Source organism: Acomys russatus, chromosome 1, assembly GCF_903995435.1.
Source record: "Acomys russatus chromosome 1, mAcoRus1.1, whole genome shotgun sequence".
NCBI lineage: Eukaryota > Metazoa > Chordata > Mammalia > Rodentia > Muridae > Acomys > Acomys russatus.
In genome coordinates, this window is record NC_067137.1 from 111609945 (window position 1) to 111635295 (window position 25351).

The window sequence follows — 25351 nt, forward strand, 5'->3', positions numbered from 1 at the left end:
CCAAGTGTTTCCTTACTACTCAGAGGACTACATGGTCCACAAGCTCCTGCATAAGCAGCCCCCTCAGCAAGCCTCTATGCACCCTTCTTTCTTTCCACCATCCTCCTGTCATCCCTGTCCTGGTGGCTGGAATATTCTCCCACCTCACCCACCTTGCCACCACCATTCAGCTCTATTGTCACTTCCTGGCTAGGCCGAATCTCCTTCTCAGAGGTTCCCTGGTACCAGGGCTCCTTTCCACTACTTGGTTCTGGCCTGTCTTTACCATAGGACTGTCAGCTATGGCAGGACGGGGCCGTCTACACCTTGGCTTCCCTCTCATTGTTAAAAACTAACACCCAAGGGAATGGCCTAACATTCAGAGAGCCAACCAATCAAAGAGCAAACAGCAAAGCCTGGATCAGAGCCTGTGCCTTATAGGTTTGGGCCCAGAGTCTTCCCGGGATGGGTCTCTCTGGCTCCTTAAGTGTGCTACAGAAAGTTGTGCTCAACTTCCTCCCTCTAGCTGTACCCCAACACATTCTTGCCTTTGTCTTACCTAGTACCAGTGGACCGAGACTTGCAAGGGAGCTGGGCCTGGCATGTTTTGCTTTAATGTCCCAGTCAAGCCCAGAGAGAGCCAGGCTGAGAACCCTGCCTGTGTCCTTCCAACTGCAGAGGATTGTAAAGCCGGGAACCCAAAGATGACTTCAAAATAAGAAGGAAAGACCTGAGGGCAACCAGTTGCCTCAGCAAAAGACTTGCTCAGGTATTCTGGTTTCATACAAGAAGATAGAAACCAGAATCCTAATATCCCTGCACCTTCCTCCAGCCTACTATCGCAGTTGGGGACCCTAGAGTCCCTCTGCTGTGTGAGAGAGGCCACAGGGCTGCACTTGGTGACACAACAGATGCATAATGGATGCCACGAGAGGCTGGACCAATTTACACCCCCACCTTAATATCTAAGAGGCCAACAGACTCTTACAAATCACCTCTTGGTATTTTTAAAGGACCACTGACTGTGTCTCTGACCCTAGAAACAGTCCTGCCTCCCAAGGGAAGAAGATGGGATTCCTTCGTTCCTGTACCGACATGATTCAATTGTCAGAGTCAGGGGTAAACAGGCCAGACTCTCTACCATATGTCTGAGCCCCTCCCCCAGTCAAACCTCACCCCCTTCCTGCCTTGCTCTAGATCAGCACTATCTAAGACGCCCAGCCAAAGCAATTACTTCCTCCGTCTCCAAGGCACACTCAGTGCCGGAGAGTTCAAGGGGAGCACATTGGTCCGACCCGGCCCTGACACAATGACCTATTTTTGTGAGATGCCGTAAAAGTGAAGATCTTCAAGAGTGTTGAATATGACCAAAGGACAGGCAAGAAAACGGGGACCAGATCTCAAGGCTGAAGGAGGAAAAAACGAAGGAGTTCGTTTCATTAAAAAAAAAAAAAAAAATCAATTGATCCTGGGCTCTTGTGTGAAGGCTCCACTGAGACCCAAGTGAACAACTGACTGTTCAAGAGGCCGCGCTCGCAGAAGGGCCAAGTCTGAGCCAGCTGTACTTCTTGCCAAGGGGTGGGCTATAGCTGGGGCAACCCCTGGAGTCTCCTATAGCTTGGTTTTTCATGAGCTTGTGACTGATAAGTCTAGCCTCCACCAGCAGGCTCCTCTTCATCCTTCGGAAGCCTTTCTTACACAGTCATCTGGGACAGGCCCTTCCTCCGGCTTTACTTGGGCCTCCTTGCTCACCGCTGACCTTTCACCTTGCAAACCTTCCCCTTTAAGGCAAGTGCCCTGCTCTTCTATGATGTCTGCCCCCGCCCCATATGTAACTCTAGGTGTCTTGGGGTCATCCTGAGCAGGGGACATGCTAAGCCGTGTCATCCTCTTTGTGAGGACGGCACAGATAAGAAGCTTATTGGCCATACGATGGGTGAGACCAGAGACCATGCAGCCTAAGCAATGCCACCAGCGTCCAACTTAACCCCTGCCCAGAGCCTAGGGACACCTGGGGCTTGTCTTAGCTACTCTTCTCATTTGTTGTGACAAAAAGCCCTGAGGGCAGAACTTTAGGACAAGAGGGTTTTAGCTTGCCTCACAGCTCCAGGGGCAGTCTACATAGTGGGAAGTGCCCAGCTTTGGCCGGTAGCATTGTATCCGCAGTCAGGAAGCACAGGGACATAAATGTGGGCAGAGGAGGAGAAGGACTTTATGGGGAAGCGGTTGGAGATCATTCGTGGAATGTTCTGGCTGACTTTTGGCTGCACTTTTGCCTGTGTCCAGAGAACATGAGTGAAGCTGGGCTCAAGGCCAATTTGTGCGGCTCTCACGTCTAGTGTAGACGGTGCCTCCTAAACATGCCCAGAACCTGCCTCATTACTGCCCTGTGCCAAGCATCCATGTCTACTGGGTGGCACCTGCCTAGTTCCTAGTATTGCTAGGAAAACTGCCTTGTTAGACATGAATAATGGATAAACAATGAAGAGCACTATAGCTTACGAATGTCCCCCAGGACTGCATGGAACGTGCTTATGCTAACAGTGAAACCAAGCTTTGCATGTGTTCAATATGGTGACCCAGTCCCTCACTGTGAGCCTCTTTGCCACTTGTCTTGTGCTCTGGGATCAGAATCCATCCTCCCTGCCAACCTAGGTTGACAATCTGAGATGTCTAAAGTAGCAGTCGGAGATGGCGTCATGCCTCACTTCAAACTCTCCGTTGTGCCCAGGATCAAATCTCAACTTCAAGATAGCCAGGAGATTTGCTGCTCCTACTCTGCCCAGGTCTCCCCATGCCTCATCCTTGCCCTTGGCTTCAGGCTGTCACCTCTGGCAAACGTTTCACCATTCCATGTATCCTCACCTCTCTCTCAGCTCTGTGGTGGCACCTCAGTGGGAGGTTCCCTGGACTCTTTCTCCAGTTCTAAGCTTTTGCTCATCCTGAGAGCTTTCGCCTGCAATCACTTGTTTATTGATGTTACCAGTGTGGCCCTGTCAGTGACACAAGGACAGGGACCACTAAGCCACTTGCACTTGACACACAGTCTGCCATCCAGGAGGTGCCTAGTAAATGCCACTGCTGGAAAATGCATGCTGAGGGAACTGAACGGAGGACTCAGCTTCCACTGGGTCTGGGATAGCTTCATGCCAGCACACAGAGACGCATGAGACCAGATCCAAGCCTGTCTCCCTGGCACTGGCTTCAGACAAGTGCCCACAAGAATGATGGCTTCTGGCATCTTTTAAGGAGATGGGCCAGCACCACAGTAACTTGATGAGACACACTCCTGTCACACCTAATAAATCTGCCAGCTTGTCATCCTCTTCCCTTGTAAGAAGAAGAAAAAAAAAAAAAAAAGAATAAATAAACTGAAGTGAACTCAGAAGAAGCCTAAATCACAAAAGCTCCATCCCAGACACATTAAAAGGAGGAGGGAATTAAGGAATGACCCTACCAACCTTTGGCAACTTAAATGCCATTGGACTTAAGCAACTTGCTGGCTTATCATCTTGCCACAGCCAGAGGCTTCTGCCAATTTCAAGGGAGGAACCTGCCAGGTTTCTTGTCTCCCCAAGTGGCCCATTACTCACAAGACAGTTGCATCAGGTCTCTCCTTTACCCTCTGGGGGGTTTCTTAAGCAGAACACTAGTGGAAGCTATGGCGGCTCTGAGCTCCTTTTCTATGTCCAGGGAAACTCCTGTGACTTGACAGGTTTATTCTCGCTACTTAAAGAGAAACACATGGCCTTGCCAGCGTGGATGCTTCCTTCTTCTCTCCTCTCTGCTCCTCCCCGAACCCAGCACCCCTGCCTAAAAAAAACAGACCCATATATTCCCAAGCCCCCCTTCTTTTCCTCCAGTTTCTTTGCCCCTGTCATTTGTAGATTAACTGTCCAGCGCTTCAAGCCGAGATCTTTGCCCCATTCTACTTAACTGGAGGGTTCTTTTCTACCTGGTTTTCATGAGAACTGACTCGTATTGAGTTTGGGAATCTGAAGCACGCGCAATTGCTTTTGTAAACACTGCCTGGCTGTAGGACACCACACAACTGGGTCATTTTGTGTCGTTTTGTTTCATTGGTGCCTTGAAGGGTAGGGCAGGTGGCAGCGGCTCTTCTCCTTAGATCCCTCTAAAGCACAGGGCAATGTTATCAGTGCTCTCTCCATGCTAGCTGAAAGGGTTTGGGGATGACGGAGAACTAAGCGTATGAGCACACAGACTGGTGGACAAGCCTCAATGCTGAGGACACAGAGCAAGTTTAAACAAAGTAACCATAAGCCAGAGGCTATCCAGAGCAGAGAAAGCAAAAGCCTTGGCCCAGAGTTGCCGGGAGGGGGAGGAGCGCCTCTGCCCAGTGGATCTAACACCTCACATCCCAGCAACAGCAGGGACAGCTACTAGCCCCGCTCCCTCTGGTCCAGGCAATGTACCAAACAAACAAGTACTGAGCTGGCAGCATCAGGAAGGAGAAACCCAGGGTCAGTCCAGTCACTCAACTGGTAAAGGTCAGCGTTGTCCATGGGAATTCTGGGTTGGTCTAGAGAGCATCCCATCCAACCCTCTTTCGGCCTTGAGTAATTGCAGTCACTGAGTGCCCTGCAGACTGGGAGACCAAAGGTGAGGAGGGATTTGTACTCAGGCAGTCTTGACAGGCCTTCTGTATGAATGGTGGGTCCCATGGCAACGATCCATCCACCTTCCCAGTCACTATTTACAAGAAACACAGCCCCGACCCCAAGTTGAAAACAGTCCGAAAGCTAATTTGAAGTTTTTCTCGTAGGAAACACCACTGCGGGATCTTTTTTTCTTTTTAAGTTCGTTTCTTTTCCCAAAAGGGGCAGCAGAGACCACCATGAGGTCTCAGCACCTTCCTATGTCAAGTTCGGTCCCGCAAGCCTTAGGTCACAACTAAGGTTCGGTTCTTTGTGAAGTTTCTTATCAGTGCATGCTGGACGTGACCAGTTTTTCTTTTCTCCCAAGCTCGCACCCTCCTGCCCGCCCCCCCTTCCCTCCCCACCTGCATTTTCAGTCAGTGGGTAGCTGTAGGGAGAGCTCCGAAGTGACCCCGCCCCCTTCCCAGAAGGCTTCTACCCCACTTCTCACCTGAACCAAGCCCCAGAGTGGGTGAAGCGCACAGTGCAGCAGCAATGAGGGCCAGCAGCAGCCAGGGCGCAGCACCAGGTCCCGGAGTAGCATCTCGGCTCCCGGCGCCCACTGGTGAGCTAACTGTCAAGACAGCAAGGCTTGAGTCAGGTGGACACTGCGCAGGCACGGTAGCATCAATTCACATACCAGTGTGATGAGGACTCACTAGCCCCGCACTTTGGGGCACCTGCGCAAAGCAAGCCTTCCTTTTCGTTCAAGCGCGCACACTTGCGGACTCTGCTTGCATCCCAGAACTCACACCCTATCCTGGCACACACACCCTACCCCCTCCTCCTCAGAATAATGCGTGCACACCTTGATCTCATACACGCCTCCAGAAACATCCAAACATACTTACTGAACCTCATACAGCCCCAGAAACGACCATGCACAACTCTAAGAGTATGCTTCAAACCCAGCGAGAACCACTCATTCTGCGCGCGCACGCTTTGTGACCCCAGTGCACCGCCACCGACTCCCGCCCGCACACTCCTTGACTCTGCACGCACAGTACCACCAAATCACTCGCTGCGTGTAATCTCTGCCCCAGAGACTTCACTGCGCACCCCGTCACACAGACACCTCCGTGCGCGCCCCCATTTGCTGCTCAAGCCCCAGTTTCTGCTCCCGGGCAGGCGTAGGTTTTCCCGCACGCCCCCATCACCGCCCGCACCCCTCCGGATGCCTCACGCCACCTTGCCTTGCAACGACCCCCACCGATCGTCAACACGGACAAGGGAGGTCAGGGTCCCCCCCCCCCCAACGGCAGCTCTGTTTCTCAGCGGCCGCCGGGCCCCCATTTAAAGCCAGCCGCCTCCCCAGTCCCCCGCCCTCTAGGCGGGGCCTCTAAGCTCACCCTGGCGGCTGCGCTGGCGCGCGGGGGCTTCACATGCAGTGAAGGAAGCGCGCGGCGCTGGAGCAAAAGTTTGCGCGCGGCTTGGGCCTCCAAGGCAGCTGATCTGAGGACCCAGGACGCGGCGCGCTCGCACGGAGCTCCGGGCTGCGCTTGGCGGTGCGCGGACCAGGAAAGGCTGCCACCTCCGAGCCTGGGGCCGGGGTTGGGCTGCTCGGGCAGAGGGCGGGGAAAGTATCCGCGGATCCTCCAGGAGCGGGCAAAGCGAGCCCTCCTTCAGCCCTGCCGCCTGGGTCCCCGCCCTTCCCGGTGGCGCCGCGCGGCTGCCCCGGGCGCGGGGTGCCGTGGGGAGGGGGGGGGGGAGTTGCCGCGGGAGGCAGCGGGCAAGAGGCGCCGGCCCGGAGCACCCGCTCCGGCAGCAGGGCCGCGGGCGGAGGCGAAATAAATAATGCACGAAAAAGGAAAACAGACGTGAGCGGAGCCAGAGCCTCGCCCGCCTCCCTCCCGGGCAGCGCTCCCGCCCGCGCTCCCCGCTGCCGCGGCCGCCAGAGCCGCTGCAGTGATTCCTCGTCTCCATCTAGCGAGGCTATTGTGTATTGGGCGCTTAATAATTTATTTATTCACCCTAGAGGCTGAGGACTCCCAATGGCAGTGGCAACCCGCTCCTGCTCGCCCTTCGGTTAAGTTCATACCTAGGCTGCTGGAAGGTGGTATACTAAGGTCTGACTAAAGTTGACCCTGTCTTCGCGCCATCCTCGCGGACGCCCCCTTTCCCCGCAGGCTCTGCAGGTGCCCAACTAGGTTCTGCCTAGCCTAGCAAAGCAATGTGCCTGACCTCCCTTCACTTAGCAGTTAAGACCTCAAGACCTCGCCTCCATTACTCAGCTGAGTCTTGAAGAGAATTGCGACACCCCAGAGACAGCCTCCCCTCCTCGCCCCCCGGGGCTTATTCCTCCACCATCTGCAAACTCCTGTTTGAAGAAAGATTATCAACAAGTCGGTTCTTCAGAAAGGAGCTGGTTGCTTCTCCTTCAAACAAGCTGCTCGCTGCTCCTACCTCACAGGAACCTTCGCGGGCGCCATGTAGGCGCCTTGCTCATCTGGTGATCGCGCTTTATAAGCGCTCTGATTGATGTTCCCCGAAGGCGGGGTGGGGCGGGAGGGGGCGGCGGCGGGGGGGGGCCAGGTTGTGTGTGACAATTCCAGTCAAAGTCCCTAAGAGTTAGGCAGTCCTGTTTTGGGCTTGGGTGAGAGAACCAGAGGCTTATAGTGGAGGGTAGATACCACAGCTCACTGGTCCAGAAAGTCACTTAGTTACTTAATTACCCTCGTCTGTCCCCAAGGGTTCCCTTGGGTCATTCCAGGTAAACCCACACTTAACCCAAAGTAAAGTAGGTTTCAGACCAGTTCTCCAGCAGCTTCCTTCATCAGAGCACAGCAGCAAGGCCTTTCCTTCCCAGTGCAAGCCTGGCTGATGCACTTGTGAGCCCCACAGGGTCCACAAGCACCTAGTACCAAGTACTAAACACTAAGTCTGAGCACCTAGTACCAAGCACCGGCATAGTAGTGGGCACAGTAGAACAGTAATAAATCACAAACCTTTACAGTCAGGGAGAAGGGATGGGAGATATGATTGATGAGCGAGGAGCTTCTAGAACAGTGTAAAAAGTAGGGACGAAGCATAGAACTGAGACCCGTCTATCAGCTCATGTTTTTGTAGCTTAAACCAGTTGGAGTATTTTGTCCAATACAGGGCTCTAGGCTTTAGCTAAGACAACAAACAGCTCTGGATACCTGGAGCTCTCTGCTACTTGAAAACACTACTTATGCCACGTTATTAATTCAGTTCTCATATTACAGCTATCTCCCTAATATTCGCACTTAATAACTTCCAATTAAAGGGTCAAGGCATTCTGGAGCTGTAGTTCGGTTGTTAAGAGTGCTTGCCTACCATGCACAAAGCCCTGGGTCGGATCCCAAGGACAGCATAAGCTGGCCATGGTGCTACATATCTTGAGTCCTAGTACTCAGGAAGTATAGCTGGAGGCCGGAAGATGAGAAGTTCAAGGTCATCCTTAGCTACATAGTAAGTTGGAGGGGTGAGACTCGGTGGTTTTGTATGCTGGTATTCCGTTTTCCAGTTCTGCACTTAACCTATGTACCTCCAGAGAGTCACCTGGTCCCCCAACTTCCTAACCCATGAAATTGGGGGCCCTGACACTGGAGAATACCATTATCTCCCTTAGAATGAAGACCATCCTTTGCGATAAGTCTTTAATGACACTGAAGGACCTAGGGAGGTCTCAGCTTCTTTCAGCCTCTCTGGAGTCCCATTGTTTATGGTGTCCAATTACAAGAGTCACCAAGTAACTTTACAAAGAAATAGTTCCCCCAGCCCTTGGGAAATCACAAGCCAGTGAAAGACAATAGATGAAGGATGAAGGGAAACCTGGCAATAGAGTCTAGGGGTGCTTCCATTTGGTCAGTCACGAGACATCTTTTTTTTTTTTTTTTTTGAGACGTCTTACAGATGTGACGTCATCTCCTTCTGAAGCAGTGATGAGCGTGGCAATACTCCATCTCCCGTTTGTCTCTCCTCTTCCTTCCCTTTTCCGTGCCCCCTTTCTTACTCTTGTTGCTCTAGGATTTTGTTCCTCACCAAAGTGCATCTGTCAGACTTCTCCAGAGAAATGGAACAAACAGAAATGGACTAATAAGGGGTGATTTATTAGACGGGCGTACACAATCAGAGGCTACATAATCCCACAGCGTCTCGCTGCAGGCTTAAGAGCCAGGAAATAAATCACTAAATGCAAGAAGCTGGGAACCTCAGAACAGCAACGGGACCCAAGAGGAAGGCAGAGGGGTTGGAAGCTTGGAGCATCACCGATGCAATTGGAGCCTCACTGAGGCAAACTCGCAGTCAAATTGTAAAGAATCCACCATCTGATGTCTGCAGGGGATGCTAACAGCCGCCCCAGCCCCAAACAAGCAATCACCTCTCAAGAGGAGGTGAATGCCTTGTGCCCACTCATTCTCCAGGACAGCTCCCCACATTCAGGATCAGTTCTCTGATCTGTCAATTGTCTCTGGAGAAACTGTCTCAAACACACCCAGAGCCTGCTTTACCAAATCCTCTGTGCATCTCAATCTAGTCTTCATAACAGACCTGCCAGGCATGGCTTTGGTTACTGCAACCCACTGACGAGAGACTGAAATCTTCTGACATCCCCTCTGGAAAGCCTATTTGGTAGCACCGCTTGTGGGATGTGTAGGTTGTCCCAGATCCTTAGGAGACAGCAGGAAGCAGTGATTGCTTACAGTGGTGGTTGATGGTGGATGTCAACTCAACTAGATTGATTCTTTTTTTTAAAGCATTTAATTACATGTATCTGGGGGTGGGTTGATACACGCACAGGGGCACAGCTTCCTTCATAGGCCAGGAAAAGGTGTCAGATACCCTGGAGCTGGAGTTACAAGCAATTGTGCATGACATGTGGGTGCTGAAGTTCTTCGGGAAGAGTGGGAAAACGCTCTTATCTGCGAAGCCACAGTTCCAGCCCCAACATGGTCATTCCTAAAGCAAAGTCAGGGTGTATACCAAGTCACAAGACACAAGATGGGCATAATTATCACAAAAGGCATCAAGTCTGACAAGGCTGTGAGGATACCTTGAGCTACCTGAAGTGTAGACTTGAGCTGCTTCCTATGAGGGAGGGAAATGACTGGCACAATAGCTTAAGGATGCCGAAATAGCTGAATAGTATTCCATTGTGTAAATGTACCACAATTTCTATATCCATTCTTCAGTTAAGGAACACCTGGGTTGTTTCCAGGTTCTGGCTATTACAAATAAAGCTGCTATGAACATAGTTGAGCAAATATTCTTGTTGTGTGGTGGGGCATATTTTGTGTATATGCCCAGGAGTGGTATAGCTGGGTCTTAAGGTAGATCTATTCCCAGTTTTCTGAGAAAGCACCAGATTGAATTCCAAAATGGTTGAGGATGAACTTAGCCCTGATGTGACTTGATGTCCTGGGGTGGGTTGGTAAGGGGCAGGCTCTCCTTTTCTGAGGAATAGGGGAGGTGGGTATAAGGGGAAAAGAGAGGAAGGGTAGGGCCAGGAGGAGAGGAGGGAGACGGCTATGATCATGATGTAAAGTGAATAGATAGATGACAGGTAGATAGATAGATAGATGATAGGTAGATAGATAGATAGATAGATAGATAGATAGATAGAGATGATGAATAGATATATAACAAAAAAAGAATATGCAAATATCACCACTGAAAGTCTAGTTGTGTAGGGAGCCTATAGATAGTGAATAGATAGATGAATAAAGACACATGAAGACGTGGGCGTCTCTCACTTGAGGGTATCGATTGCCAATGTGACTGTCAGCAATCAGTTAGGCAGAGGGGCAGGACCTCTCCCATTGCTTAGCCTGTGCTTCCACAGACAATGGAGTGATCCACGGAAGAGTGGACTGTGTCCTCCAGCTTAGAGATAAGATGTCCTGTCATCTAGGATGTGATAAGAGGCAAAAGATGTGTTTCCAATAACTAAAATGTACGAGTCAAGGAGTCAAACAAAGGAAGCAACTTGGCGCATGAGGTCAGCTGCTGGGAAGAAACCCACAGAGCTGTGTCCCAGCAATCTTGGACCTCAAAGAATTAATAGCCCTGGATCCCAGAGTATAAAACATCCATTGATGTAGGGGTCCCATTAAAGTAGATACTGCCTGTGACCTGGTACCTTAGAATTCTCATGCCAGTGGACCAGGAGCAAGAGAGCCTTCTTGAAGAGACGGAAGCTAGAGTTATTGACACACAGTGGGGCCACGGAAGACTGTGCCTGGTGCTAGAGTTATTGACACACAGTGGGGCCACGGAAGACTGTGCCTGGTGCTAGAGTTATTGACACACAGTGGGGCCACGGAAGACTATGCCTGGTGCTAGAGTTATTGACACACAGTGGGGCCACGGAAGACTGTGCCTGGTGCTAGAGTTATTGACACACAGTGGGGCCACGGAAGACTGTGCCTGGTGCTAGAGTTATTGACACACAGTGGGGCCACGGAAGACTGTGCCTGGTGCTAGAGTTATTGACACACAGTGGGGCCACGGAAGACTATGCCTGGTGCTATGAATTGAATTTGGTCTCCCCAGATGCATACATTGAGGCTCTAACTCTCAGTGTGGCTGTACCTAGAGACAGGGTTCTCAGAAGCAAGCTTAACTAAAGCCATGGAGGGGAACAGAAAAACCCCATTTTATTTTCAAAAAGTAAGAAAATCCAGAACTAGATAATTCTGTCCCTCGCCCTAGAGGAAAGGTCACAGCTGGGACAAAGTGGTACAAGACACTGTTCACCTCATCAGAGACTGGCCTTGCTAAATTTTGGTCTGGAACGTTCCGTCTTTGGAACTCTAAGAAAGTCAGTCCCTGATGTTAAGGCTACCTAGCCGGTGGCATTTTTGTTATGACACCTGGCAGTCTGAGATCTTCATTACAGGCACCTTTGGAAGCCAAGCACCTTCAGGTTAACAACCACAGATGAAGCCTAGGATGGAAGAGGGATTAAGGGGAAGGTAGTTAGCATCATTCATGGCCCTGGGCAGCTGCAGGAATAAAACACCAGCCTCGCTTACTAATCCTTCCCATGATTTTTTTAGGAAGTTGGACCTGACCACGTCAAAGACTGGGCTTTCTTACATTTCCGATTGATGGTAATTTTGTTCTTAAATTAGATGTAAATATCACAGGACAGGAGCTACATCTGTCTCAGTCCACTTCCTCTCATAGAACCCATAAGCCTGGGAAATTCATAACGGAAGAAGCTGATCTTGGCCCATGGTTCTGGAAGCCCAAGAGCATGGTACCAGTACCTTCTTGGCTTCTATGCGAAGCCACATGACAGGAAAAGCAGAAAGAGAAAGCAAACTTGCTTTCATAGAAAGCCACCAGTGGGAACTCTGGGGCACCTGTATGGGTGCAGACTTCCTGATTAGCTCTTAGAGGGCTAGCCTTCTCTCAACATTTCCACATCAGGGCAGTGAGCTTCGTGGTGAACTTTTGTGGGGACAAACCACAGCAAACTCAGAGGAAATGTGAACCAGACCGCATTAGACTGCTTGGGCAGCTCCAGGTCGGCTTCCTCTTTCTGCTGTAAGTGGAGAGAACAGAAGTTGCCACCAATGTCCCATCTCCAGACTTCACCAATGGCCCCACCCTCCTTCAGATGGATAGCTGGCTGAGCACAGCTGCCGTGGTGCCCACCACAGGAGAGGCAATTGCAGCTCTGGGGTCTAACCTGAGTGGGCTGGAAGTATAACATCCCTGTCTTACCAACCTCACACCACGAAGAAGTGGAGCCTCTCTCTCCTCCAGCCGTCAACTCCGGCTGAGGAATATACCTAACGGCGGAGGAGAGCTGACTCTCTAGAGGATGGACTTTGATCAATGACAGGGTCCACAAAGTCCTGCAGGTGATTTATCTTTATCTCCCTTTCTTCATCTGCGGTTCCATATGGCTTAATCCAATATGTCTTGAGCAGCCGAACAGCTGACTGTGTTCCCTGGCAAGACTGGGGCTGGCTCAGCATCACCCCTAGGTTGACTTACTTTCTGTCCTGCTTCTCTTGCTCTCTCTCCTTCTTTCTACCCTGGCCTGACACCCAAGATGGGTTATTACAAGAACTTTCTCTCCAGCCTCTTTGGGGCATTGTATTTGATGCATATGGCTACATTCTCTTGGCCCATGAACTAAAGGGGTTTAAGGGCCTCAGAGGTAACACCATAGCAACCAGGACATTGTATATTTGGACCATCTGTGTGGTTTGTTTGTTTGTTTGTTTGTTTGTTTGTTAATCAAATGAAGTGGCTCCTTAAGTAGGCAGATGGCTTTCTTTAGGCTCTCAGCAGGCATTGTGCTATACAGGAAGGATCGCAAGTTGGAGGCTAGCCTGGGCTATGTAGCAAGATTCTGAATCCAAACCAAACAAGTAGGTCTGGGCTCTTGAGTTAGACACCTTGATTCCCATGACCTCAGTCTTTGAAGCGTTTCCTAAAACTTGACACCTGGCTTCTTCCCCATTATGGGTTATGATAGTATCTGCATGTAATTAAGTCATAGAGTTTTTGGAAGAACTAAGACAGTTGACTCTTGACGCTCATCAAATAGCAGCTGGTCGAAGGGAAACCACTATCTGTAATGATTTTGAAGGATAAAGGGAAACATATTACAAGAGTGTGACTTGACATCAGGGGTACTCTTGGACAAAACACAAAGGAAACAATAGAAACCCATTTGACTGGTAAAGAAATGTTCATCACTGAGCTTGGAAATGAGGCAAGTCCATCTCATTGTGAAATGCTGCAAATAAACACAGTTATTTACAAAGACCCTGACATTATTCTAATTGTTCACTGTTTCTGGTTCAATCGACTATGCGTTGGCAGTGGTACATCACAGGACAGCTATGCCTCTGTAGAGAGGACAGTTCACCATTAACTTGGACTGAGGGAGGGGAGCCCCACATTTCCCCCTGGGATTTTTCAAAGGTATCACTGATCCATCTGAGGTTTGCCCCATCTTCTGCCAATAACCTAAAAGCTAAGCAGCAGTCCTTCCTCGGTGGTATGTGGCAGACAGGTTTGGTCCACCTCAAAATACAAGTTTGTTCTTTTTTTCATACCATGTTTGATCTAAATCTTTGAGCTTAAATGTTTACACATGGAAGTGGGCATAAAGGAGCCAGGAAGAAGCCCAGACTTTTAGCCTTGACTTAAAATTATCCATGTCTTCCTTGTACAAGCACACAGGTCCATAACCACATCCCCCACACAGAGAAGGGGGAGGGAGGAGAAGGGATGGGGGGTGGGGGGCAAGGAAAGAGGATGGAGAGAGAGAGAGGAAGACATACAAAGAGAAACATATACACACAGAGACAGACAGACAAATACACACAGAGAGACAAATACATACAGATAGACAAATAGACACACACAGACAGACACATACACACACACACACACACACACACAGAGGCACATACTCACAGTCACACTCACACTCACCACCTTGTTGGCAGTGCTGGAAATCAAGCCTAGATCACCAAGAGCTCTAGGCAAAGGCGCAACCATGGCGTCTCACCCCCCAGCCTTCCTGTCACCCTTTCTTTACCCCTGAGAAGGAGCCAAGAGTTGGAAAAGTTTTCAGGTCTGGGCATTGTTGGTTGTCACTCTGGCCCTGTGCCATTTTTCTCAACAGAAGAGAGTCCAAACAGGGATCCAGAGAACATTTGGTTGGGCCATTTGGCTGACCATTCCTTTGGCCAGGCCAGTTGAGTACAAATGCCAGCCTGGCAGGCAGGGCCAGCTCCATCTCCTGCATTGAGCTGACCACCAAGTGTGCTGACGCACTCAGAAGACATCAGAAAGAAAGAGGCCTATTCTCTGAAGTCTCACGTTCTCATAGGGGGAGAAAAACATGCACAACACTAAATGGCAGGTGGGACCACGCCTCCTCCCTGCCTAAAATGTCCCAGAAGACCCTCTAACATAGCCTCTGCAGACCCTCTGCCCCACCCCTCTACTTCTGGCTCACTGCACCTATACACTGCAGGTCCCTTCTGCTCCTAGCACAGCCTGCTGGCTTATTCCTTGTCCTTGCTCAGGCTGCTTCCTCCGCACAGAATTCCCTTTCTTCCTGGGAACTTAGACTTTAAGAGACAGTGAAACCTTTAAGGGGCGGGGCCTCATGGGAGGTAGTTAGGTCATTGTGAGCACTGCCCTTAAAAGAGATCTTGGGATTTCTTATGAGACTTTGCATTTGTTCTTGGGACTGTGAGTTATTATGCAAAATGGAGACTTCCTCCACTGTGCTACCTGGTTGCTTGTTTTGTTTTGTTTTGTTTTGTTTTGTTTTTTGAGACAGGATTTCTTTGTATAGCCTTGGCTGTCCTGACTCACTTTGTAGACCAGGCTGGCCTCGAACTCACAGCGATCCACCTGCCTCTGCCTCCCGAGTGCTGAGATTAAAGGCATGCACCACCATGCCCGGCCCCCTAGTTGCTTTCACACAAGAGTCCGACATGATCATGTCTACCATTCAGCCCTCACCAGTCCTAATTTCTCTTGCTAGAGAAATGGTTCAGCAGCTAAGAGCAAGGGCTGCTCTTGCAGAGGACGTGAAGAGCGTTCCTAGAACCCATACATGGAGGCCCACAATCGCCTGCAACTCCCCAAGGAGATCTGACATCTCAGACCTTTCCAGGAATTCATATGCATGGGGGTGTGCATCCCCCTGTACATATACTTAATTACAAATAAATTATATTCTTAAAATGTATTTAAAAAGAAAGTTTCCACCATCTAAAACTATACTATGAATAAACCTATTTTCTTTGCAAGGTACTCAGCTCCAGATATTTTCTTATAGCAACAGAAACCAGACTGGGATAGTGTACCATGCGCTCAGGAAGTCTGCAAGGAGAAGTTTGATCTGGCTGTCACTTGACTTCAGGAAAAATCTGAGAAGTTTTCTTAAATTTCCTGAGCCTTGGTGTTGCCGACTACAAAATAAAGAAAGGGATAACATGCTGCTTGCCTGAAATGAGAGACGTTAGAGTTAGAGCCAGACCATTCACAGAGCAGGCCCCTGTGAAATCCTGGCCCATCCATAGCTGCGATTCCACCTCCTCCCTTAGCTGGGAGTCTTTCTATCCACCTTTGAGCTCAGGAGCTTAGTGAATACATCCAAGAGGGCTGGCAAGGCATCATTACATGAGCAAACCTAATGTGGTAGTCCTATGGGCCAGGGTCCCCTTCCCTTACCCATCCCCCACACCCCAGCCTTTGTTTGTCCTCTGTTGTAGGAGGCACAGAGGTCTCTGTGCTCACAGAATAGCAGTAAGGGAAGTTGGAATGTTAAGCACACAGGGTTGTTCCTTCAAGGGAAAGGATGCATAACCTCTTATCCTCCCACAAAAAAAAAAATCTGTGGTGCAGGCTTGCTTACTAGACTGGTGATCCTCATGCTAATTGTGTAGATAGAGATATTTCTGCACCAGACCCTCCTCCAGACACTTATCATAAACTTGATTTTCTCAGTCAATCTATAGAACCCATTTTTAATGAACTTTACAAGTATCTACATAGTCATGTCTAATCTGTAGTTGGCTCACTTCGATCCTCAAGGAGATTTATGTGTGCTTCATTGTGTATGTGGGGTTGAGTTAATTATCACCAGAAAAGACTTCACCAGATTGTGATGTAAATAAGCCACTCAGGTCAGACTCCAGAAATTTGAGCCAACACCAGCTCCTGAGTCCTGTTGAGCCAAAATCCCTTCTTGTCTCACATGGCTTGTCTCTCTGCAGCCTGTTGAGGCCACAGACATCCCTGCCTCTGTGACACCACCTCAGCCACCTTGTTATTTCTAAGATCCTCTGACCAGAATGCCCTTTGCCTCTGCCTGGCTGTTCCTGATGTCTAGGCTGCCCTTCCCCAGTATCACCGGGGCCCACTCCCTCACTTAGGTGCCTTTGTCAATAATACACACTGCTGAGAGCTAGAGAGATGGCTTAGAGGTTAAGAGCACTGATTGCGCTTCCAGAGGTCCTGAGTTCAATTCCCAGAAACCACATGATGGCTTACAACCATCTATGATGTGATGTGATGCCCTCTTCTGGCCTGCAGCTGTACATGCAGGTAGAGCGCTATACACATAATAATAAGTCTTTTTAAAAAAATACACACTGCTATGGATTGAATACTTTCTGCCATCCAAGTTCATGTTGGGACCCTGATTGCAATGCAGAATCTGGGGCCTAGTGAGAGGTGTTTAGGTCATGCGGATTCTACCTCTGACTGGATGAGTGTTCTAAAGGAGAAGACTTGATGCCATGAGTCACATACACCCTTCTGCTCTGGGGACACAGGAGCAACAGCATTCTTGAGGGTGCAGCCTCCATGATGCCATCTTGGAAACAGAGACAAGGCTCTCAGCAGACACCAGATCTCCCAGTACTTCCATCTTAAACTTCCAAACCTCCAGACCTCGAAACCCATGACAAGCGAGTTTCTAGAAATCAAACAGTCTCAGCTGTTCTCTGATATCAACACCAAACACACTGAGACACCTACCCAGACGGCCCTGCCTTATTTACACCCCAACCCACTGGCTTTGGCACTTCATGTGTAGAGAGGTTAGAGGACAATTTTTAGAATTCTTTCCTTCCACCATGTGGGCCCCAAGGATCAAATTCAGGTCTCCAGGCTTGGTAGCAATCATGTTAACCCACTCTCACTCCGCTCAGGGTCTGTTGCTAACACACACATTATGTTACACATTTCTTTTGTTTATGAGTCATCTCCATCACTAGAAAGTGAGTTCCGTGTGGGCAGGAGTCCAGCTTCATTCTTTGTTGCCTAGAACAGAGGCTACATCCTACGCCCCTCAACCCACTGGTGGGTTCAATGGCATTGATGGGACACTTCTCTGTCTCTCACCCCTTGAATTCCTGTTGCAACATCTTGCTGTTTCTTTGCCTGAAAGCTCAGTAAGCCTGTGTAGGAGCTCAAGCCCACAGGTGTTGGTGGCACCTAGACTGTAGAGCCATTGACATGGCAGGGAAGGCTGCTATGAGCACACCCAGACTCTCTGCCTTGCAAACTGATTCTAAGATCTTGTCTGCACTCCTTTGGGGGGGCCTGGCAAAAGGAGCCCCATCTCTACCCCAGTACCTGACTCCTTAACACAAGCTCATCTGGCTTTGCCTCTTGCCGTGCCCAACCCCCTCAGCCTCATCTTTTGCTTCTGGGTTCACTTCCCACATAAACTATGGGCACCCTGACTTGTCCTGTACTCGGCTTTGGGAGGACTTTCACCTGAAGACCAGTTGCTATGTTCCCAGTATGGATTGGAGCTGGACTCACTGCAGCTCAACCTGTGTTTGCTGAGCGGGTGGGTGGAAAGAGACAATTTGCAAAGTCCTGTATCCCGTGTCTTGCTTTATGATTAAAGGTTTGGGTGGCTTTTCCTCCAAGGGGGAACTCGCTGAATTCTACAGCTTCTTGTTTACAGTGGGATTTTCTAGGAATGGCTTCTACATGGAAACCTGTCTGGCTTGGGGCTTTGTAGATCTTTCGGGGGGTGAGGAGGGAGGGAGGGCTTTGCCATTTACTTTAGTTAGAAATGTCAGAAGCACTCAGGAGCTTGGAGACCTGCGGCTCACACCAGCACCGACCAGCCGGGCACACAGATGCTCCGCATGATGTTCTGAAGGGCAGTTTTCTCGGGGTCTGATGTACAAACATCAGCTGGGGCTCACAGTTCCTTACATACTGTTGCCGTCTCCTTCTCCGCTTGCTTAGGCCTTTCTAAAAGCACATCCTGGACTGAAGGCGCTGTACCAGGCCATGAGGCCTGGGAATCAGAATGGCTGAATACAGGGTCCCTGCCTTCCATGCAAGGGCTTCAGTGGGGTGGGAAAAAATGGGAAGGAAAGTGATGGTCTTGGTGTGGTGTGGACACACATGACCACAACTGTAAAGCACTGGAAGAGCTGGGCACTCTCAGCATCTGGGTGCAGATGTGCTTTCTTCCTGGCACAGGCCACAATGGCTTCCTGGGCACATTCTGGTGCTAGCTCTGCCTTATACCTGCTGTCCTCCTACCCAGAAGGTTTTACTCTCTATTTCCTAGCAGGGTCCTCCGCTTCCTTTGGCTACAGCCCTTAGCTTTCCCCAGGTGGTGCATCTTCCCAATCTCACACGGATCCCTTCCTCAGGGTGATGCTGTGCATGAGCTGGGCCCGGGGATTTGCATCCGTTCTTTACCCTCGTCTATAAGCTTGGGGAAAGATGGAGAGTCAGAAGGCTGGGGTCATGCGAGAAAGACTCCAAACAACTGAGTGGAGTCCTAGGGTTGCTGCTTCCAGGGTTGGGGCTTGGATGTGTCATGTTCCCCCACTTGGTCCCTGGCTGGAGCTGATGGTTGGAAGGTTGTGGAACCATTTGGACACAGGACCTAGGTGATAGACTAGGACCATAGGGCTAGTGGGTTATGACCCCCAATTGCAGCCAAAGTTATCTGCTTCTAGTCTACCTCCAAGATGTGAGAAAGTGGCTTCATATACCTGCTGCCATGGACAGGAGCTTCCCAGAGTTACTTGTGCAAACATGAGCCAGAACAAACCCTTCGTTCCATGAGCTGATTCTGTTAAGAGTCTTGTCATGATGATGAGAAAAGTAGCCACTGTACCTATGTTCTCTCAGTCATGAGTAGAGAGACCAATAGATGAGGCAGATGGAGGGGAAGATGTCTATGGAGCACAGTGGCCTGGTGAGTCTGGCTAGACTTTGGCAATGTCTTCTAGAGCTAACTGTTCTTTTAAAAAGAAAGTGTCAGGCCGGGCATGGTGGCGCACACCTTTAATCCCAGCACTTTGGAGGCAGAGGCAGGTGGGTTTCTGTGAGTTTGAGGCCAGCCTGGTCTACAAAATGAGTCCAGGACAGCCAAGGCTACACAGAGAAACCCTGTCTCAAAAAAACAAAACAAAAGACTAAAACAAAAAACAAAACAAAAGGAAAGGAAAGAAAAAGAAAGTATCAATAGCCTCAGATACTGGTGATTTCTGAAGACCGTGCTGGCAGAGTCCTCAGTGAGGAGACAAAGACAGAGCTTAATGCTGTCACCCTCAGCATCCTCAGGAGAGTTTCCCTAGTCTTTTCAAATCACCCTAGGAATCACAGATTTGATGTTGAGAAGAATGTTAGGACTAGGCAGGGTGAGGAGGCAGAGCTTAGATTTTACTAAAGATGCTTTTTTTTTTTTTTTTTTTTTTTTTGGTTTTTCAAGACAGGGTTTTTTTGTGTATCCTTGGCTGTTCTAGACTCATTTTATAGACCAGGCTGGCCTTGAACTCATAGCAATCCGCTTGCCTCTGCCTCCCAAGGGCTGAGATTACCAGCTAAAGATGCTTTTAAAATTTTTAATAATTTATTTATTTTATTTGCATTGGTGTTTTGCCTAAATGTATGTCTGTGTGAATGTATTGGGTCCCCTGGAACTGGAGTTACAGACAGTTGTGAGCTGCCATGTGGGTGCCAGGAATTGAACTCAGGACCTCTGGAAGAGCAGCCAGTGCTCTTAACCACTGAGCCATCTCTCCAGCCCTAAAGATGCTTTTTAATTTCAATTTAATTTTATCCTATTTTGAGGCAGGGTCTCATTATGTAGTCCCAGTTTGGCCTATATCTTAGTTACTTTTTTTTTTTTTTAATTTCCACAACAGAACACCATGACCAAAGCAACTTATGAAAGAAAGCATTTCATTTAAACCTCTTGGTTCCAGAAAGTTAGAGTCCATAACCATCATGAGGGAAGCATGGCAGCAGATAGGCGGTGGCTGAGAGCTGTATACGATCCACAAGCACGAGGCAGAGAGAGCTGACTGGGAATGGCATGGTCTTGTGAACCCTCAAGGCCTACCTCAAGTTGGTAGACACATCTCCTCCAACAGGACCACACCTAATCCTTCCCAAACAGTTCCACAAACTAGGGACTAAGCAGTCAAATAAATGAGCCTATGGGGCTATTCATGGTCAAACCAACCACAGCCTCAGTTTCACTCTGTAAATGAGGGGGTGGGTGGTGTACCACATCCAAGGACAGGTATGGACTCCTCAAGGGACATCACAATGAGTCGATTGCTATAGCAGCAACTGTATACACCATTTGGGTGGCTCTCTAGTTTCTAAGCTACCTTCTGAGACATTCTCGCAATTTTTTTGGCAAGTGGAAATTACAGCGTGTCTCTGGAGACACCTAGGATGGAGTTCTAATCCGACAGGTGATATGGAGGTTACACAGTGGTTCTGCTCATGTACTTGCCCTGTAGATGGGGTTCCCAGGAGATTTCCAGAAAAGTACAGGTTCACAGTTGGGAAGGGACATGGCCTTAAGCATTGTTCAATATGCTGGAGTCTGCCTCTCAGCCTCAGTCCGGTGCCTGAATGAGGGAGGGGCTCTTTTCCTTTTCTCCTGTCCTCAGATTCTCCCTGCCTTTCTCTCCTGTCTCAGCAGTGTCTGTGGGAGATGAAGAAAGGATGGAAGTGATTGGATGAGAGTGCACCTGTGCTGGGGGACAGCTTGACCCAAGAGTCATGTAGGTCGGGGTTTTGCCTAGTGTTAAGCAACTGTTTGAACTCCCTAGGCCTCTGTCTCTTCATCTATAAAATGAGAACATAAATTAACATTATTTGTTTTGCCCAGGAATATCATAAGAAATATAAATGAGAATAGGTTTTTGTAAATTTTAAAATACTATGTAAATGCCAAATGTGATCAGCAACATCCAGAGAAGCCTAAGCACAGTAAGAATTTTATTTCTCTCAGGAAAAAAAAAAAGGGGGGGGGAGTTTGTATATGGGGGGGAGGGGGTAAACAGTGCCCCAGGGAACAAGATCCATGTGCTTTCTAACTCAAACAGCTGCCATCTTTAACACATAGGAGTCCTTTTACCTTGTAGTTTAATGTAGCTACTCAACTCCAGCTGTCACACACGGTACGAGCAGAAATATGAAAAGAAACAGAAGATAAATTCTTCCTTCTAAAAGCCACTTTTGGAAGCCTCACGTGATGCTTCTGCTTGAACTCTATTGCCCTGGACTTAATCGTATGACCACGCCTAGCTGCAAGGGAAGCTGGTGAAGGCACTTCTCAACATAAGGAAAGCCATAGGTTCAGGGAGTCCCAGTCTAGAGCAGTAGAGAAATGGGTATGAGGGACTAGCAGGTGGCTAAATGCCTGCCAGATTTATACTGTGGGGTTTTGTAGGTTGATTTTCATAAAGAGACTCTGTAAGATGTAGAGCCTTCTGGGAAGTCTCTGGGTTCATGCTCTTGAAGAGATACTGGGACCACAGTCTCTTCTTCTCTTATATCCCTCCACGAGTGAATGGTTTTTACCACACATTCCCGTCATGATGTGCTCCTGAGTCACAGGAGCAGTCAATCAGTCTTGGAAACTCTCAGCTCAAGAGCACCCTCCCTCTTTATAAGATGGCTGTCTCAGGTAGTTGGTGAGGCTATAAAAAGATCCAAAAATAAATCTTTCTTTTTTTAGAGCCTGGGTTGCCATCCAGTGATAGAGAAGACACCAGAGGCCAGGCTCAACATACAAGGCAACAATAGCCAGCACTTGCTATTAGTGGGGCATAGCATTGATATAAAGTAGCAACTGTTGCCCTACATGTCTTATAAAAAAAAAAATTGGAGCCGAATTTTGTGGCCCTGGGTGTCTTAGTTAGGGTTTCCACTGCTGTGAAGAGACACCATGGCCAAGGCAACTCTTATGAAGGAAAACATTCCATTGGGGCTGGCTTATGGTTTAAGAGGTTTAGGCATTATGGTGGGAAGCATGACGGCGTGTAGACAGACATGGTGCTGCAGGAGCCGAGAGGTCTACATCCAGATGTGCTGGCAGCAAGTAGGAGACTATGTGACTGGGTGTAGCTTGAGCATATATAAGCTACAAGCCCATTTCCATGGTGACACACTGCCTCCATCAAGACCACACCTACTCCAGCCAGGCCACACCTCCTAATAGTGCTATTCCCTATGGGCCAAGCATTCAAACACATGAGCGTATGGGGGCCATAGCTATTCAAACCACCCCACCGTGTGTGTCCTGATGTGTATGATGTGGTTTGTCTGCCAGAGGTTCATCTACTAGAAGTTCAGTGTCTTGGTTAAGCTAGATATGGACGTACTATGCCTTTAAGAAGCCAGGCCCAGTAGAAGGTGATTGGTTCATGTTGAATCTTCCTTTAAGAACTATTTCGATGGTCCTGGACGAGTGATTTCCTGAAGGGTTGAGTGATTCACACAGCAGAGTGGGTTGTGACAAGAGTCCATGTGCTTGAATTGTTCATTCCATGGCTCTCTGCCTTTCTTCTTCTCCATCATGCAATGCAGGCAAAGTGGTCCTTGCCAGATGCAAGCACTGTGTCCTCTGGGCTTCCCAGACACCTGTTATGTGGGTCAAATATCTTCTTTGCATGTCCACACTGCTGGTGTCTCAGAGCAACACAGGGAGGACTAACACAGCACCTTCACCATAGCCACCGTGGTCCCATGTCACCCAGGGCCACCCTCACTCCAACTGGCATTCTTTGCCCTGAGATGAACCAACTAGACAGTGCTGAGTGTTGTGTGGCTAGGCTTGTTTGCTTGCCTGTGGCCAGAGGAAGAAGCTGTCCAGGCAGGCAGAGGTGAAAGAAAGGGCCATGGAACCCAGGCCACCTTAGATTAGCCAATTGCTAGCTGAACCTTGAGTTACGAGCAAAGCAAGTTGGCACCCTCAAAGTCTCTTAGCTGATTGATGGCCACTGCTGATCATGAGCAAGTCTGCCTGAGCCAGAGGTGCTTGGCCAAGATCAAGGCAATCATGTGGCCTCTTCAGCATGGTTATGGTCTTAGAAAGGCCACAGAAGATGGCATGAAATGGGGCTGGCTGGTGTAATGGCTGTGTTTCCCTAAATGGTCCTCTCTCTCTCTCTCTCTCTCTCTCTCTCTCTCTCTCTCTCTCTCTCTCTCTCTCTCTCCTCTCTTCTCTCTCGTCTCTCTCTCTCTCTTCTCCTCTCTCTCTCTCCCTCTCTCTCCTCTCTCCCTCTCTCTCTCTCTCTCTCTCACACACACACACACACACACACACACATACACACACACACACACACACACACACACACACACACTATGTCAAGGCTTATTTATACCCTTCACATAAATACATTTTTAAAATATATTTTATTAATTTATTCGTATTACATCTCAATTGTTATCCCATCCCTTGTATCCTCCCATTCCTCCCTCCCTCCCATTTCACCCTTACTCCTCTCCCCAATACATTTTTTTTTAATGTTGAAAAAAAGGTTCCCTTTCTCCCCAGCTAACCATCAGTGCATTTTGAACCTGGAAGAGTAGTTGCTCCCTCAGCCCTCACCCCATATTGCAAGGGCTAGTGTATGCTAGTTATTGAATTATGGACCATGGCCAAGCATAGGCATCACCTACCTGTTCTTGTACAGCCCATGAACTATGAATGGTTAGGACAGATGACGTTATCTTCTCATTCAGATTTGGAAGAAGCCATCTTTGAGTCTAGGGAAATAGAATGGTATTTAACCAAATATTCTTCTCATTAGCACACCCAGATCACGCAATTCTGAACCTACCTATTATATGTTGTTTCTTTAGTAAGAATGCATGGGAATCTGTTCTTTCTTGTGACGCACTAGGACAATCACTCAGCCACTCTGGCCCCACAAAGTTCTTAAGGGGATGGTGCCACATGCTTAGCGTCTCTCATTCCTACCTTTTGATGTGCTAGGCGTGGATGCACGGCTTCAAAGGTATCCCCCTGAGGCCTCAGAGACCAGTTGGCCACCGAAATGTTTGGTCTCTCTGGCCAAGAATGGAAGGAGTCAGACTAATCCTATTGGGTCTTCTAACTCAGACTCAGACCCGGGGTCTTTGGTCGCCTAAACTAGAGCGCTTCTATTCTCGAAGCATCTGCTGACAGATCCATTCAGAGGGCCTCCAGGTCTCTCAATGGGAATGTTCTCTAAGCTCAGGTTGTCTCCAGGCCTCCCTACCTCATCCTGCCACTAGGGTGATGGCTCGCAGGAGCGCCAGCTGACTCACCAAGTCTTTCTCTGCTCTCTGTCTCAGGCAATGTACCAACAAATCCGTGCTGTGTGCCTTTGCGATAATTAACAAGCTCTCAGCATTTAAGATGACAATTTGCGATTTGCGCTGGCGGCAAGGGCAAGTGTTTGCTCTCGAAGAGTCTCACAAACTGGCCTCATAAGGAAGGAGAAATGGAATGGGAGAATTCAAGAGAAACTCATTTCTTCCCCGAGTGTGTTAATGAGCTGAGCCACAGGAGGCGTGTGTAAGTCGGATTGCAAGCAGCTGTAAATTGAATTTATTACGCGCCAAGGGATCTAATAAACATTACTTAAAAATAGCAACAGACAGTCATTTGTATTATATCATGTGACCTGGTTATGGAGACATCTTTGTGCCTCTGCTATTAATCAGAGTTACTTTGAGAGACAGTTGGTAAATTCTTTTAGAGTTACTGGCACCTTCTACTTAATTAGGATTGTTTCTGGAAAGAGGATGAGTCAAAACTAGTCTTGGTGTATATTACTGTGCCCCGGAGGCCCTCCGTGCTCATTAGACGGTGTTTATTAGCCTCTACAAGAAAGAGAAACTTGAGAGAAAATGTCACTGTCTTTAATGAAATCTCAGGCCCTGGAAGGTTAGCACCAGAGGGCAGTTTCTTCACCAGGAGGAGT

At 48.9% G+C, this 25351-nt stretch overlaps 1 protein-coding gene across 3 annotated transcripts in view; it reads right to left on the reverse strand.

The window, feature by feature from the left end:
* Nucleotides 1–6185, reverse strand: part of Prima1 (proline rich membrane anchor 1) — a 50846-nt gene extending 44661 nt beyond the window's left edge. For 2 of the 3 annotated variants that reach the window (XR_007831490.1, XM_051154339.1), the window contains exons 1-2: nt 5984–6185; nt 5086–5208 (exon numbers count right to left, since the gene is read on the reverse strand). Coding sequence is in view for 2 of the 3 variants with exons in the window: in XM_051154339.1 (XP_051010296.1) it covers nt 5086–5178 (93 nt within the window). In the remaining variant the exon portion in view is untranslated. Of the gene's footprint in view, nt 1–5085; nt 5209–5822; nt 5881–5983 lie in introns of those variants that run through there. The other variant, XM_051154349.1, reaches the window with a different exon arrangement.
* Between the last annotated feature and the right edge of the window lie 19166 nt (nt 6186–25351).